The 15,662-nt window shown below is 33.3% G+C and overlaps 1 protein-coding gene across 4 annotated transcripts; it reads right to left on the reverse strand.

Moving 5' to 3' along the window:
- Positions 1 to 3,476: 3,476 nt before the first annotated feature.
- Positions 3,477 to 14,685, reverse strand: LOC128232419 (sodium- and chloride-dependent glycine transporter 2-like). Of its 4 annotated transcripts, none has more exons than XM_052945952.1 (14): positions 14,611 to 14,685; positions 11,751 to 11,923; positions 9,827 to 9,958; positions 9,380 to 9,674; positions 8,830 to 8,962; positions 8,336 to 8,470; positions 8,010 to 8,113; positions 7,601 to 7,725; positions 6,889 to 7,001; positions 6,492 to 6,623; positions 6,309 to 6,408; positions 5,404 to 5,504; positions 5,063 to 5,230; positions 3,477 to 4,819 (listed from the first exon to the last, which is right to left on the reverse strand). In XM_052945952.1, the coding sequence occupies exons 2-14, from the start codon at positions 11,911 to 11,913 to the stop codon at positions 4,601 to 4,603; spliced, it is 1,920 nt and encodes a 639-aa protein (XP_052801912.1). In that variant the 5' UTR covers positions 11,914 to 11,923; positions 14,611 to 14,685; the 3' UTR covers positions 3,477 to 4,600. The 4 variants fall into 4 exon arrangements, with proteins under 4 accessions (XP_052801912.1, XP_052801915.1, XP_052801913.1 ...); XM_052945955.1 differs by lacking the exon at positions 14,611 to 14,685 and adding an exon at positions 11,250 to 11,428 and having other exon boundaries at positions 11,751 to 11,889; XM_052945953.1 differs by lacking the exon at positions 14,611 to 14,685 and having other exon boundaries at positions 11,751 to 11,938.
- Between the last annotated feature and the right edge of the window lie 977 nt (positions 14,686 to 15,662).

Below are 15,662 nucleotides of genomic sequence, written 5' to 3' on the forward strand. Positions count from 1 at the left end.
TTCATACTGTTTTTATGAACATTAGTTCATAATGGGTATCTTGTCAAATACTAAGTCAGGTCGAATTTTCGTTAACACTGAGGGTTATTTAATCAATAAGTGTTTGGAAAAATATGGAACGATTACCGAAGTCCGCTAAATATCGAGCGAATGTCACGAATTAAATTCAAAGTAAATATTATTGGAAAAATCCATTCGACTTTGCCCCAGGAGGCTATTACTTTTGAAATCAATACCTGAGGTGATGGTCAGTTTCTTTGAAAGCATGCGCTAAAAATGGCAGCATCCAGTCAGATGGCTTGTAATAGTGAATTTTTTCTCTCCATTATTAAAAAAGATGTTTCATTGTCCATGTACCAGCACACAAGGGTCTGAGTCAATGCGAAATGCGCTTTTAAATTTAAATGGCCGTGTTACATGTCGGCTTCCTTTGATACAAACATTTTACACAAAGTGAATCCCATTCGGCCCAATACATACTAGTAGGGATTGGTCAGATAATTTTCAAATTTGGTCAGAATGTTCCCCCCTGATGAGTTCTCGACTTCTTGTAAAAGTGGGTCAAATGGGGTCAAAACAAGGTTTTTTGGTGAAATCTTAGAAAAATCTTTGGTACACAGACATTATTTTTGATCCATTATTTCTCAAACTTAATCAGAATGCTTTCCGTAATTAGTTCTCGGGCAAATTTAAAACTGGGTCAAATATGATAGTTCAAAGTCAAATCTTAGATTTTTCGTCCATCATTCCGTATACATATCTTGGTAGGATTTGGTCAGATAATGTTCAAACCTTTGTCAGAATGTTCCCCTTGATGAATTTCTCGATTGCGTGGAAAAGTGGGCCTCATGGGGTCAAAAACAAGGTGACTTGTTAAAAATATTTGGAACCAAACACATTATATTTGGTCCAATATTCATCAGAAAATTTCCTTGATTAACTCTCGGATAAATTTTAAACTGGATCACATGAACAATTTGGTAACTAGGTCAAATCTTAGATTTTTTTGTCTGGAATCAAAACATTGGAACAAGTTCTTGGAAGGATTTTATAATGTTCTAATTTGGCCAGAATGCTTCCCTCGTTCAAGTTCTCAACGCTTGTAAAAGTGGGTCACATAGGATCAAAAACTAGGTCACAAGGTCAAATCTTAGAAAAATCTTTGGAACACTAGGGGCATTATATCTGGTCCAATGTTCATCAAACATGATTAGAATGTTCCTCTTAATGAAATATTGGATGAAATTAAAACTGGGGCACATGTTGGTCACTAGGTCAAATCTTAGATTTTTTGTCTGGAACCATATCATTGTTGTGATTGGTCAGAATGTTTTCACTTTGACAGAATGTTACCCTTGATGAAAACTCACCGCACATCTAAAGAGGGTCACATGGGTTGAACCTAGGTCTTTAGGTCAAATCTGATCTTGTATTGGGAACATACTTGACGCAGTTAATCCGGTCCAATTTTTATGAAACTTAGTCAGAATGTTTTTCTTGATGAAGTTATTAAATAGTTTGGAACTGGGATAACAGAAACAAGTTCACATTGTGAAGTCTATTAATATCATGTCCGGAACCTATCAGAATATTTGCCTCGATGAAATCTTGTTTTCACAACTTTTTGGTAACTTTGCGATCAATATGACATTTGCATGCCAAGTTACTTACATACGTACATAAGGTTGACCAAACTTTTGGAATATTTCATGGAGACCTTTCATTGGAAATCGTTGTGGGCCCATTGCGTCAAGGTCACTGTCACTGTACCTTTAAATAGAAAAACGATTGAAACTGAATATATTTAGTCTGGGTTGACATATTGTGACCAAACTTGGTATATAGAAAGAGTGTATGGATGCCTATAATGTGATTTCGTTTTGGACCTTCAGGGTAAAGTCAATGTCATTGTTACTAGAAGTAGAAAACCCCGGCTAAAACTGAAAATCTTAAGTTTGGGTTGGCATATTGTGTCCAGACTTGGTATATAAAAATAATTATATGGATACCTTTCATGGGATTGCGTTTGGGACCCCATAGGGTCAAGTTCACTTTTACTCAACATGGAAAAACGGTTGAAACTTAACTGAATATCTTAAGTTTCGGTCGACATATGTAGAACAAATTTGGTATTTATAAAGAGTTAATAGAGATCTTTCATTGAATTGCGTTCTAGGGCTCCTTGTGTCAATGTCACTGTTACTAAAAATTGAGAAACAGTGGAAACACTGAAAACAGTTACAGTACATTCATTAACTAAATCTCGTTACTATTCGTATGATTTACGATACAATAAAAATTGATTAAATTTATCTTCAATAAGTGTTTGCTTCAATACATTATTCTATGTATGCAGTAAAACATTTGGTCCTCTTCACAACACACGCTGTAGTTCATTTGTCGATCATTTAAAACCAGTGTTTCTTGTTGAATATTGATAATGTTCTTCTTAAATCTTACTGGAATCCATAATTCATTTGTTCGTTTGGCATCCGGTTAGCGCAGTAGCTTTTGCACTTGCATCTCACCAAGGCGTCGCGGGTTCAAATCCTGGCCTTAGCGTATGTGAGTTTGGTTTGTGGTCAAACGCAGGCGGGGTTTCTCTGGGTACTCCACATCACAAGACCATACTCTCAAGCAACATTGTGACAACGACAGTGACTTATCATAAGCTAATATGACATTCTTCACAGTCGTTTTGAAATAGATATACTAGTAGCTTAAACTAACTGGTCCCTTTAGCAATGATTATCGTTTACTAGTTAAACTTGTATCAATGCTAGAGCGTTGTCTTGTTATTAGAATAATTTGTTGCTTTGCTTGGCACCGGAATTGCAACTTTATATTTAATTATCTCACAGTTTTAATGATCAGTTTTTTCGTATGTGTGTGTTGATAAAACCGAATTAGCGTTATTTTATGGCGGTAAAGTTTGGAGATAGTTGGTAGTTGGGAGTTTGGGATTCGAATAATTAATTATTCAACTACCTGCTGTTGATTGTTTGATTTCTTTACATGTGTACCTGTTGGGACATTCGTGAATAACCAACCTGAAACGTTCGAATATCCAACTGGCGAATGTAGAAAACATACTCAAACAAAAAGGTGTTTCTCACTAGGATTCATCTGTGTATGATGCATATAAATACATTAGGCGTATGATTTTTTTACCTTTTATCCATAAAACAAGTCACCATCTGAATCCCCAACTACCAACTATAATCGCGAATAACCAACTGGATATGAGTGAGATTTAGGCAATATAATTTATATCTTAACGAACTCTAGAGTCTGTATAATAACAGGATTCCTGTACTTAAACCGTATGGAGATTTGTTTGTATATATACTGTTCGTCGAGAACTGTGTACATATGAATTCATTATAACAACAATAATATCATTTGTAGTTGTATATTCTGTATCAAATATTATGTTATGTTGTTGTTTTTTAAATATAAATTACGGTTCCTTTATAGTGTATTTTGACGCACAAATCATTCAATGGAATACCAATGGTCGACAATACACATTAAAACTCAAATGCTGAACTGTATACGTTATGATTATACCAGCAAAAAATATTGCTTTATCAGCAAAGATATTGATACGATTGGATATATGAGCAAGCGAGATAGCATGTCAGCAATTTCCACCAGTATGAGAAGCTTAAAAGAGTGTCAGAAGCGAACAAGGTTCATTCTTAATTCTATCGTGATTATTTTGCTTTGTGCATATAATATTTTCCATGTCATATAGTCACATTTATTCACAGTGGATCCTTAGAATATGCCCAAACATTGAACATATTATATTGAAAACGAAAGGGAATTAAGGACATCATCGGCTGCGAATAGTTTCGTACTAAACATTTTAGAGGCCAAGAAGTGTGAGATGTAAACCTATAAGAACGATTAGATCAAGTATGATACTCTATCGTGATATTAAAGTCATAAAACATATTTTGCAAACATTTATGCTCAGTTTAATGTAAAAAATTGTTTAAAGGTATCATAAAAAGAATATAAACTTTGAAACGATCTGATCTTCGATAAGTCTGTAGCATTGACATATAAGAAAATTATTCGAGGGTAACTTGGTGAGAACAGTATCTTCATCAAAATAAGCACATCAATTTTATTTTTCCAAATATGATTCAACAAATATTCAATTTTGGGTGTAATTTGTCATAGTTACAGCCCTTGCCCTGTGACTTTAATTACAAGATTTTATCTTGGCTTTCTTTTTTGCAGATAAAAATGAAATGAAAAAGCGGACGGAATTTCTTCTTTCTGAAATTCTTAACAGCGTATATCCAAACACCGCCAGCAAGCAGCGTGTATATATCACGTGAAAAAACTCTCTAAATTTTGTATTGCCAGATTGCGCTTGAATAAAATATGTTTGGTGCGTCACTTATTGATTGACTCGATCCTGAATTCTTCTTTGATTGACAAGCAAGTTTTGCTAAGATTCTGCTTAAATATAACGGTTTTACAGGATTGTGATATGGCGGGTGCTATTCTATTATAATTTAATAAAGATACAGGTAATATTTAAGATTTAACAGAACCTATTTGCAACCTCTTACATGAATTAATTTTACGCAAACACATTATTCTCAGATCTAAGAACAGCCAGTTCGTGTTCTAACATTAATTTCATGGCAGATTTCTTTGGATATCGACCAAACACATTGAAGTAGAACAGATCCCAGAATGTTCTCTCCGAGTATTTGATTTTGTTCTTCCTGTAGTTGCAATCCATTCCATCCCCGCATGGTCCCCACGTGTCGGTGGGTCTACACAGGGAACTGATTCTCTGAAAATGGGTACTCATTAAACTTATTCATAAGCCTTTTACAAAATAACCATATACATTCTTATTATACGTTCCTTATTGTATAATGTTTTAACAATATAATTTTTTATCACATGAAAATACGATGTAAGTTATGTTGAACAATAACGAATCTTATCGTATACAAAGGATACAATACTCTATAACATGCATTACAATGCATCGATGAGTATGTATGAAAACCTTGGTGAAATCAATTCAAACCTGAGTAACGGTGCCTTTGGCCCGGTAGATATTGAGAACAGCGTAGCCGAATACCGGGACCACGGCGATTACAACCATTCCCCACCCAATAGCTTGTGCGTAACCAGGGTAATGATACGACCCGTAGTTAGGGGGAACATACTCCACACAACTCATGAAAAATATAACCTGCAAAATTCGCAAACTTTACGATTGTGTATCAACAGGTTTTGCAATCATTAATTCATACATTGTAAAATTACTAAACTTTATTACTGTATTACTAAAACGCAAACGACGACAGTGACCTGCCGATTACATTCATAAAACCTTTATCGACAAAAACAGTAATAGTTCCTTACCAACACAGTTGCAGGCGAAATGAAAGCGAGGAGCCACCGAAACACTGCATGGAGAGGACGACCCAACATAACATGTATATCTTCACTAAAACGATCCAAACCTGCAATGGCAAAATTCATTCACATAAATAAATCCAAGCAGGTGCTACAGTATACACAAATGTTTATGGAAGGGTACACTAAAGAATTAGTATTCATGCACTGCTTGGAACGTCGATCAAATACTTTTTTCTTAAAGACAAAGTTATATCTGAGTTATAAATGTCGAACTTTACCACATGGTTCCTTCATACTAATCATGCTCGTATAGTTTAAGGGAACCAGATCTCTACAAAGAATTCAATGTTCCTAAAATAGTATTTCTACATATATTCATTCAGAGTTTTAATAGCTTGGCATGAAATGGGATCAGAGGCGATCAGAAACTAATCCAGCTGCACACCTGAGCTGGAGTCTATGCATTATAATGATTTAATAAATGTTTAAAAAATGAATTATATAACAGATACATGATTACCGCGGAATACACATTAACAATACAATATTAGTATGTATTTTGTAAAATGTTTATTTGATTTCTGTTATCTTAAAACTGTAAAATTACTTTTCTTTAATATAGCAATGTGAGTGGGAAAATCCAATTTAATTCAAATCACATAAATATGCCGGTACGGTGTATGTTTTTTACAATACTGTCAACTATTACATATGATGACATACAAAGTATATCCTAAATAAAAGAAAAAGTACAGAGACAAAAATATTCTGGAATATATTTAAGATACTAAATACAGATACGAATGATTGCAAAGAAGTCAAAGAAACCCGTAACTCACTTGAATGAAATAACTTTAAAATCATAATGTTCGAAGGGTGTGGGGTTGGGGGATAATTATCGTACGTACCATATACCCAAGAAATAGATATAACCTCAAATAAAGCAACAATTGTTCCCGTCCATGTTCCTGCGTACCAGTCTACCAGCAAGAAAAGGTACGCTCCGGCCTGAAAAGAGAACATGAATGTGAATGTTGTCAAGTGGGACAAAATACCTTTTGTTGAAAGGAGCTTTATTACTTAACACTTACTCCTGTGCATGTTGGAAGTGATAGGAAAAACATTACAACAGTTATGCCAATCAAGGTGGGAATGCGGAACCCAGCCTTCAGTCTCGGGAACAAGTCTCCAATTAGCTGAATCACCATCTCTATCGGAATCATCTGCAACATAGACAAAGTGAATCTCACATAAATGTCATAGTTAAGTGTATGACAAAACATCCTTTTTTAAATCCAAAACTGCTCGTCAATTGACCAATTAATAGGGATGTGATGTTTTTTTTTACGTACAGGCAATTTATAGTCACAAGACTTACACCACCACTTTTATTTGTTACAGTTTAGTTTATTCAATCATTGTTAACTCTTAGTGTAGCTGTTTCTAATTGCCTATAGAAAACATCTACATAATCAATGACAACTGAACCTGTGCTTCCATTCCAGACAAGACTCCTGACAATATAAATAAAAATGTCCAAAGCTGAGGCAAAGGCAAAGTGCTGAGGGCTGTAATGTACGATACCAAACCAGTGGAAAACCCTGCAAGACGACACGTTTTTAAAAACTGTAATACGCATTATAATATGGCAAAATATGGATTGTAATTCACACATAATTTGACAAAGTATGATTCACACATAGAACTCGACAAAGTATGAATTGCAATGTATTGCAATGTACAATTAATTTGGCAAGTATGAACTTATATTCTTTAAGTATGAATTGCAATGCACACATGATTTGGCAAAATATTATTTGCAATGCACACATTATTTGGCAAACTATGATTGGCAATGCACACATAATTTGGCAAAATATGATTAGGACACATCAAAACATAATCAAAATATGAGGACTTAATATCATGATTATCATGTTGATTGCGTTCGTGTTATTTTAAGTGCTATTGAACTTAAATGAATGTCCAATTTGACCGATGGCCATATTGTTTTCAAGATCGTAATAACCAAATCAATCTTCAATGATGCAGTCAAAACTACACGGACAAGCCCAGTAGTCAAGCATGGAATAAACATGTTACATAGAGAAGACCACTATGAGTTTGTTAACAAGTGTCGGCTAAAAAGTTAACATGAGCACGGCAAATAGAAACTCCTACAAAAAAGAAACATCCCCACCTGCATTGATCACCTCGGTGATAGGGATCCCGTAAGTGTGAGCCATGTTGCCCAGAACGGAGAAGCAAACCATTCCGTTAAAAATCGCAATTCCTACGTCCACGAAAGTACAAACAATAGCTGTCCTAAAATTGGAAGCATTTATGAGCCAAATGATATCTTATGAGTTAAAAAAAATAATAATAATTGAGTTTTCCCTGGAAGATGTTTCTATTTAACATGTTCAAAGTACTATTTGGAGGGAACTTGAGACAAGTATTGTAGTATTTTATAAACATACCATTTCGATAAGTATAAATGTCACAAACACCTAGATCTATTGGTGAACATATCTTGTAAGTTATATTTGAACAATGCCTAAGAGGAATTTCTACCAAATGACCAATATGTTCTTTGTACAAATACCTACCTGTAGCTATTATCACGAAATGAGGCATGTGATCCCATTACCATAATCGCTCCCCATCCAAAGGCGAGTGTGTAGAACACCATCAAGGTTGCCTCTATCCAAATCTTTTGTTTTGATTGTACAATTTTTTTTAAACGCATTAAACTGATACATGACTGTCATACTTCTTCATTAACCGTAAGCTCCGTTCATTGGAAATGTTTATAACTAGATGAATTAATAAAGTTATCAATCTATTTGCAATAACAACATTTGCTATTTTAGTTAATTCAGTGAATATATATGAAACAAACTTTAGTCATTTTTTTCATTTTTTATTTACTTACCCTAGGGTTCAAAAGCTTTGCAAAGTTGGGGTAGAAATAGTAATATACTCCATCTGATGATCCAGGCAATAACATAGAGCGGATGAACAACGCTATAGAAAACAGGATCGGGAATGAAAGAGTGACGTACATTACCTGAAATAATGAAATGAATTGCTTCCACTATTTGGTTGCATTTTAAATCATTTCCCCACTCATCGTTAATAACATTATAGTAAATTTTGTGGCATTTTGTGTCTCTCGTTGAGTACCAATAATACAAGGAAAACTACAGGGACACGCTGTTATGTTAAAACCTGTTTAGCTGCACAAGAGAAGGGCACAAACAAAACTGTACTATAGACACTAGCGTATACAATATCACACACATACACACGTACGTGTTTTAAAATAACAGTAGATGTTGATGTTCGGATTGATTGAGGTGGTAACAGTTCACTGTCTTTCCACTTATCGAGTATTTGTATACATGTGTAAGAGCAAATAACAAATACCTTTTCTATGGTTTTTATACTCTTGACGACAGTTAACGACACAATTATTCGAAAGACAAACATCACGAGGACGTATTTCCATATAATATGTGAATAATCGTCGATACCTGTTGATAGTTTCAAAGCTTGGAACCTGTTTGAAATACATTGTACAATAATTATGTTATTATTTAAAAAAAAATCATGATATGTAGCAATATATATTATATGTTTTCTAAACTGCCACTTTTACTAATAATTCAACGTAAAATACAAACTTGACAATGCTATAAGAAATTCAAAACGAGTGATAACCATACACTTTCTCAAAATGAAATATTTAAGTAAAATAAATGGGAAAGGTTCATGTGATACTGGAATAAATATTTTCAGTTGAGAACTAAATTAAATACACAGTTCCAGAATTGGCAATCTCAGCATTTGACTCTACGTGTATACGATACACAGTCTCTATGATTGTAATTCATTTGAAAAGGTTGCACTTATCAAACAATCCTAAACACATGCTAGTGTTGTGGTATAGGCAGAATGTGTTAGGATGAAAACATACTGCCAAAACTCCTCAGCAGCGGACATTATTGGTATCTCGATCTTGGATGTACTGACATCATTCTCCACGTACATGACTGACACGGTACTCATGTTCATGTTCACCATAGAAGATCCACTGTAGAGTTTGATAGTTGATTCATTTCTGCAGGTGTTTGTGTTCCATGGGTTATTGCAGGATGTAAATGGAATTGGATTGTAGAAAGAATAATAGGCAAACTCATATAGCCAACAACGAAAGATGCTTGTACCGACTATATATAAAAAGTAGGCAAACGAAACGGTAATCCCCACTCCTGAAAGGCACACCATACATTTGTTTTGCCATTTGTTTTTAATTGTTAACATTATTCCTATTGCAAGTTGCTGGATCAATCCAAAGTGTAGCTAAGTATTGTTTTTCATACAAATACAGTTTTTCAGTGTGTACAATAACGAATGTCCTAACCTCTGAGTAAGGGACAAAAGTCCCATACTTGGTATGGCCCTCTTCCAGAAAACTTTGATATCGTGTATTCTAGGAAATATAGTGGCACTCCGCAAACGAAAGTCATAATAACGAACGGTATCAGAAACGCTCCTGCAAAATAATTTTCTTGCCAGCGACATCACTTTTGCAATATAAGACAAAGTAACTTCTGATAATGTATCGCACTATGGTATATGTATTAAAATTGGTCGAAACTGGTCCTTTTATTGTAAAAACGGTACACATTAATTTCGAGGTTTTATTCGTGTGCGTCATTAATATGAAAATGATCAAAAACTTTAACGTTGATTAGGCAACAACAGAGTAGCATACATAGCAGATGCACAATAGGTTCTCTTCCACAAAATTTCCAATGATAAGCATAAACTCTTTGAAAGAAAAACATAATATTTTGATGTTTTTATAATGTTTCACCAACGGTTCTGTGACCTTGACTCATATGGTGTCAAATGCATTTATTTTATTTTCTATATCACAGACAGGCTATTCTTCAAAATTCATTAAATTCTGATCTACTTTATAATGCATACACCATTTAAACTGAAGAGTGGATTGCATATCTAGTTTCATTTGTTTTGTAATAACAATCTGAGTCATTGATGTAAAAACGTGCAAATGTCTTCCAAATTCAAATTATGACATATATACACTATGCGCAAATATATTCAAGATTGAGCGAGTGGCTTTCATTTTATATTTTATTTATTGATTTTGATACACATAGACATAACAAAAATAAACCTTCAAGACAAGTACAATAAATGTCAGACACTATTTCTTTCTTGGTATAAATTACCTTGATAAAATTTTTACAAATGCAACGAAACATTTGTATACTCGACTTTGGCTGGTTAAATCAAGTTCATACATTTGGCAGTAGGCAATCTCTCCTAACGAATGGACGATACTTTCTATTTTTGAAAAGAAGACTTTTTTCTATGTGTTTGTATTGTTGTTGTTTTTGCCTCGATTACATATTATATCACATGCCGTATGGTGTAGAAGGTTTCTTAAATTATTCAGTTAAGTATATCAAAAGTGTATATATTAATCTAATACAAGCATTAAAAAAATCGCAAAGCACTTCGAATCCTAATTGAATTCTATGAGTATGTATTGGCATATTTATCTTGAGAGGTTAAAATTTACTGTATGTTGATTAGTTTTCATCCAAAATATATAGAATTAAATGTAAATGTATAGAATGCAGAATAATTTCTGAGATCAAAATAAAAGGGGAAAATGACTATCAAAACCAACGATGTGCACTTCATTACCTCTTGCGCTAAAAAATCTGCATTTATTATATATATATATATTTTCGATTGCTAATGACTTTCTGCTTGAACATTCATTTTGGGTTTCTATCTAACTTTCTGACCAAAATATGGTGTCCCATCCGAGCATCTGACTTTGAGGTTCTGGAATCCATCGATGAAATTTTGTGTCTCGAACGCTGCTTAACTGTAGTTATACGGTGTCTAATGACCTTACTGATCAAAAATCAAAACTGAATCCTTAAGAAGGCCTGCACACGGGCGGCAGTCTGCCAGATTGTTTCTTCATGAAAAGACAAAACAGCCATTCGTTGACTTTTATTACTAAACGTAGTCATTCGCAAAGAATGGCAGAAACTATATTTTAATCAGTACATTATTTTTAAAATAAAACTTTCAAGCTGTATCGAAATCATGTGAAATACGTGTATCTGATGCTAGCAGTGCAATAAAGACAGACGAAATGACAATTAATTGTTATCTCTGAATGTTTTAGTGTGAAAATAAGGAAAACATACCATGACCTATAAATATAAATTTTAAACTTATTAGAGCATTGCTTCTCAATAGCCATATAGCTATAGCCCTATATCTTTACAAAATACCTCCGCCATTCCTGTAGGCCAGGAACGGAAATCTCCAAATGTCAGAAAATCCCAGTGAATATCCTAGCAAGGTCATGTACGTGCTGAGAGTGGATGAGAATTTCACGGTCTTGCTTTGCTGCTGATGTCCATTCGATACGCTGATGGTATCCGGGGATTCCATGATTCTGAAACTGAATTAGCGAGTTAAGAATAGCACTAAAGAGATAAGAGGAGCAGCAAAACGATCACCACCAATGCATGCAGATGTAAAAGTCGAAATAGAAATACATCTACTTATAAACTGTGGGTATTTTATTTGCAAAGTTTGAAACTACGCATATGGATATGTCCGATCTCCGACGGCTCAACTTTACTCTTTTGTCATATTGAAACTATGTTTCTGGAAAAAATACAAAACTCATAAGTTTTTCTTTGTTCTGACAAATTAAGTTTCATTTGGATCAAAATATTGAAAAATCAAAATGTATTCATTAACAATGTCTTTTGTGACCACTATTATTTGCTTTCTTAAGTAATACGATTGGTATGCACACACATCATTGGTGCACGTCACTGAAAATAATCTTAAAAAGTATTGCATTTAGACACTTTTTAACACTACATGTGTTGAATGCTAGTTTGTGAGCTCAAGGACTTAAGGATCAATATGTACACGAAGGATGCTCCTCAATCAAAACAAAATGGACTCTTATAAAATGTTTAAAGCTAATTTCATTTCATTTCAAACGATATTTTGAATTTATTACGAATGATCAACATAGAAAGGTTCTATCCAAATTTAGATTAAGTTCTGATTTTTTAAAAATTGAAGTCGGAAGATATAGAGGATATTTGTTTATTTCAGTGTAAGATCGCATTTTATTTCACGAGTGTCATAGAAAAACATATTTTCACGAGTGGCGAAGCCACGAGTGAAAATGTAGTTTTTTATGATCACGAGTGAAATTAAATACGATCTTACACTGAAATAAACAAATTTTCTGTTTCTTTTATGCTTATTTTCGGAGTTTTATTTGTTTTTTTTATTTATTTCTGAATTACCCCCTTTTTTGAAAAGGGTGGGCTTTCCGCCGCTACCCGTGGGGCGCCCCTCATGCATAATTATAGCTGTCAACTTTTCTACTTTCGGTTTGCTGAGAAATAGTTCTCTGCTATTCATTCCTATAGCTTAATATTCGCTCGTTTTTTATTGCAAAGCTTTATCAACAGTAAACAATGAAGTATTATTAGCGCACATATGTTCCAAAAAATAATGAAAACACTCTTTATTTTAAGATGGGCATGAATACATAACCAAATTACTACGCCGATATTTAAAGAATGAAAATTTGGAAAGTCAAATGTGTTAGCAAAACAAATGTGGATACACACTGGATTTTAACCATTCTTCTTAGTTTAAGACTGCATGTACACGTGTTTTTATAGTAAGTTAATATTCAGTCATCTTACTGTCAGAGACCAGTCTGTTTCGCTTTAAAATGTTGGTTTTCCAGATAAAAAGTAAATGCCACGCTAATTTGTTGACACATTTTGAGGTGTGGGTGGGGTAAAAAATATCGGATCTATCTGTAAATTGATGTGTGAATTCTCCAGGAAGCTCATTTACGTACTACAACGGTTAACAGTTCAAAATACATTTGAACGATGATATAAAATTTTATTTATGTTCGAACAGTTGTTTTTGACTGTAATTTGTTTGGTATGAAAGCAAATGTTCGAACATTCAGCTTCAAAGATCAGTAAAATGTTTGATAAACGGGATAACCGGTAATAAACGGTAAGTTGTTAATTTCCAATTATATATTTATTTAAATTTATAAAACATTTCTTTATTTTTTTAAACATTTTTTGACATAATTTACTGAAGTCCAGTGTTCTGTTTTGATCAAGGCAAGTACATGTTACAACAAAGCAATTTAAAAGTAGTTCTGAAAGTTGATATTTTCACTCCTTATTTTGCAGTGAAAATATCAAATTGATATTTTCACTGATGTTATTTCACTGTTAAAACCCCATATTTCATCGTAAAGCATGAAAGAAACAATAATATTGTGGTTTTTGTTCATTGTCGTACTTGCGAACAAAATGCATATGAATCTGAATACCGCTTTTTACTATGTTGCTCAACATACAATGACTTACGTCAAAATATAGAATAAGGTCGACTTGACCTGACCTTAACGAGGTCACATCAGTTTTGTCAAGTTGAAATGTTAACACGCTCAATATCATATCAAAATGTTAATTTGAAGCATCTTAAGTAAGAACGTTTTTCATTAAATTTAAACAACTTTTTCCCTTGATATTTTTTCAAAGCATTCTTAAAAAGTTGTTGAATTCTACCCCTGATTCATCTTAAGACAGTACAAGATATTCAATGAAGTATTCAACCTAACTTTTAAATACGTCACATATAACGAAGAGATCTAGACTGGGAAACAATGACATGTTAAGTGTATATCCGTATCCGTATATCATCGCATCCTGAGGTAGCATATTTCTTATTGAGGAAATTTTAAACATGTGTAATTTTATTATTATTTATTTAATTATTTTCTCCCTCAACTTTGCATTATCCGCGCGGCTTGATAAGCAACTTGTTTAAGAAACACTCTCTGTTTCTTACATATAAATGCTAAGCGTAATATTTCCATTTGTGTGTTATCCGTTGCTTTATTGTTTGCTTTAGATGTCTCTTTGCAAATAAGTCCATGTTTATAATATGTATATTTAATACTTAAACAACAACATTTGAATTCTTAACAATCGAGTAAAAACAATAATCAATATTTGTCAAAAATATTACAGTTGATTTAAGTTAAATAAATTTATAAAAAAAGAAAAACAATATATCCACCTTCACCACAAGTTAATGTTGATGATCTATCAATTTGATAACACTGTTTACCACAATATCACGTTCGCATGGTTAGCATGTGCTTGTAAAAATGTGAAATGAATTACAATTTAAACCTATTCAGATTTCTTCATGTATTCCCCAATATATGAAACACTCCTCATACCATCGTTCATAATCACCGTATGTTTCTACGGTACAGTAATATTTGTCATTAATAGTGCGAACCTCTTTTTTCCTTTCAAATTTATTTTTGTTATTTCCATAAATTAAGGGATACTTTTGGTGAGCAAGCAAAGATGAGATCATTATTTCACGTAATTGAAAGGGGATTAAGTAAAACAAACTTTTATTCAACAAAGCACTTTATGCTAATATAAAGAAGTTCAAATGCAATGTAATAAATATTACTTTAAATATGGGTGTTTGTAAATAAATAGCGTTTGAACTGCGACATGCTATATTTTGTGTATATATCTTGCAATGTTTTGTCAAACAGTAAATTAAACACAAAAATTATACCCTTGGATAATTTTATTATACTTCTGTGGGTTTCGGCTGTAACCATCAAGTCATCACATTCACGCATACCATAAATGTACGGGGAAAATAAAAATAAAAAGTCATCACATCCGTCCCGAAGTTTATTTGCCATCATATTCTTTATATGGTAACATTAAAATTGATTTACCATGTTTAAGCGTTTTACAATAGACGTTGTAAGAATTTGATGTCGATAAAGTCTCATACTTTAATTATCTGCTTATTTCTATATGTATTCACGGATAAACAAAATTGCATTTTTTGTTGTCATCACATGCATGATGGTTACAGCCGAAACACACAGAAGTATAATAATTATCCAAGGGTATATCTGAAAGACGTTCTGTTTATTTGTCTAGCTCGATACGACAAGGGAATGTTTTTGAGTGCAATGACATTGCTTTTTGCATATTCTTACGAGATTGAATCGCTGCTTTCTTTGTTTATTTAAATCATATAAAAATGGCGTTTTTTAATACATGTACATCGATCGCTTTTCCTTCGCTATC

Source organism: Mya arenaria, chromosome 4, assembly GCF_026914265.1.
Source record: "Mya arenaria isolate MELC-2E11 chromosome 4, ASM2691426v1".
NCBI classification, from domain to species: Eukaryota; Metazoa; Mollusca; class Bivalvia; order Myida; family Myidae; genus Mya; species Mya arenaria.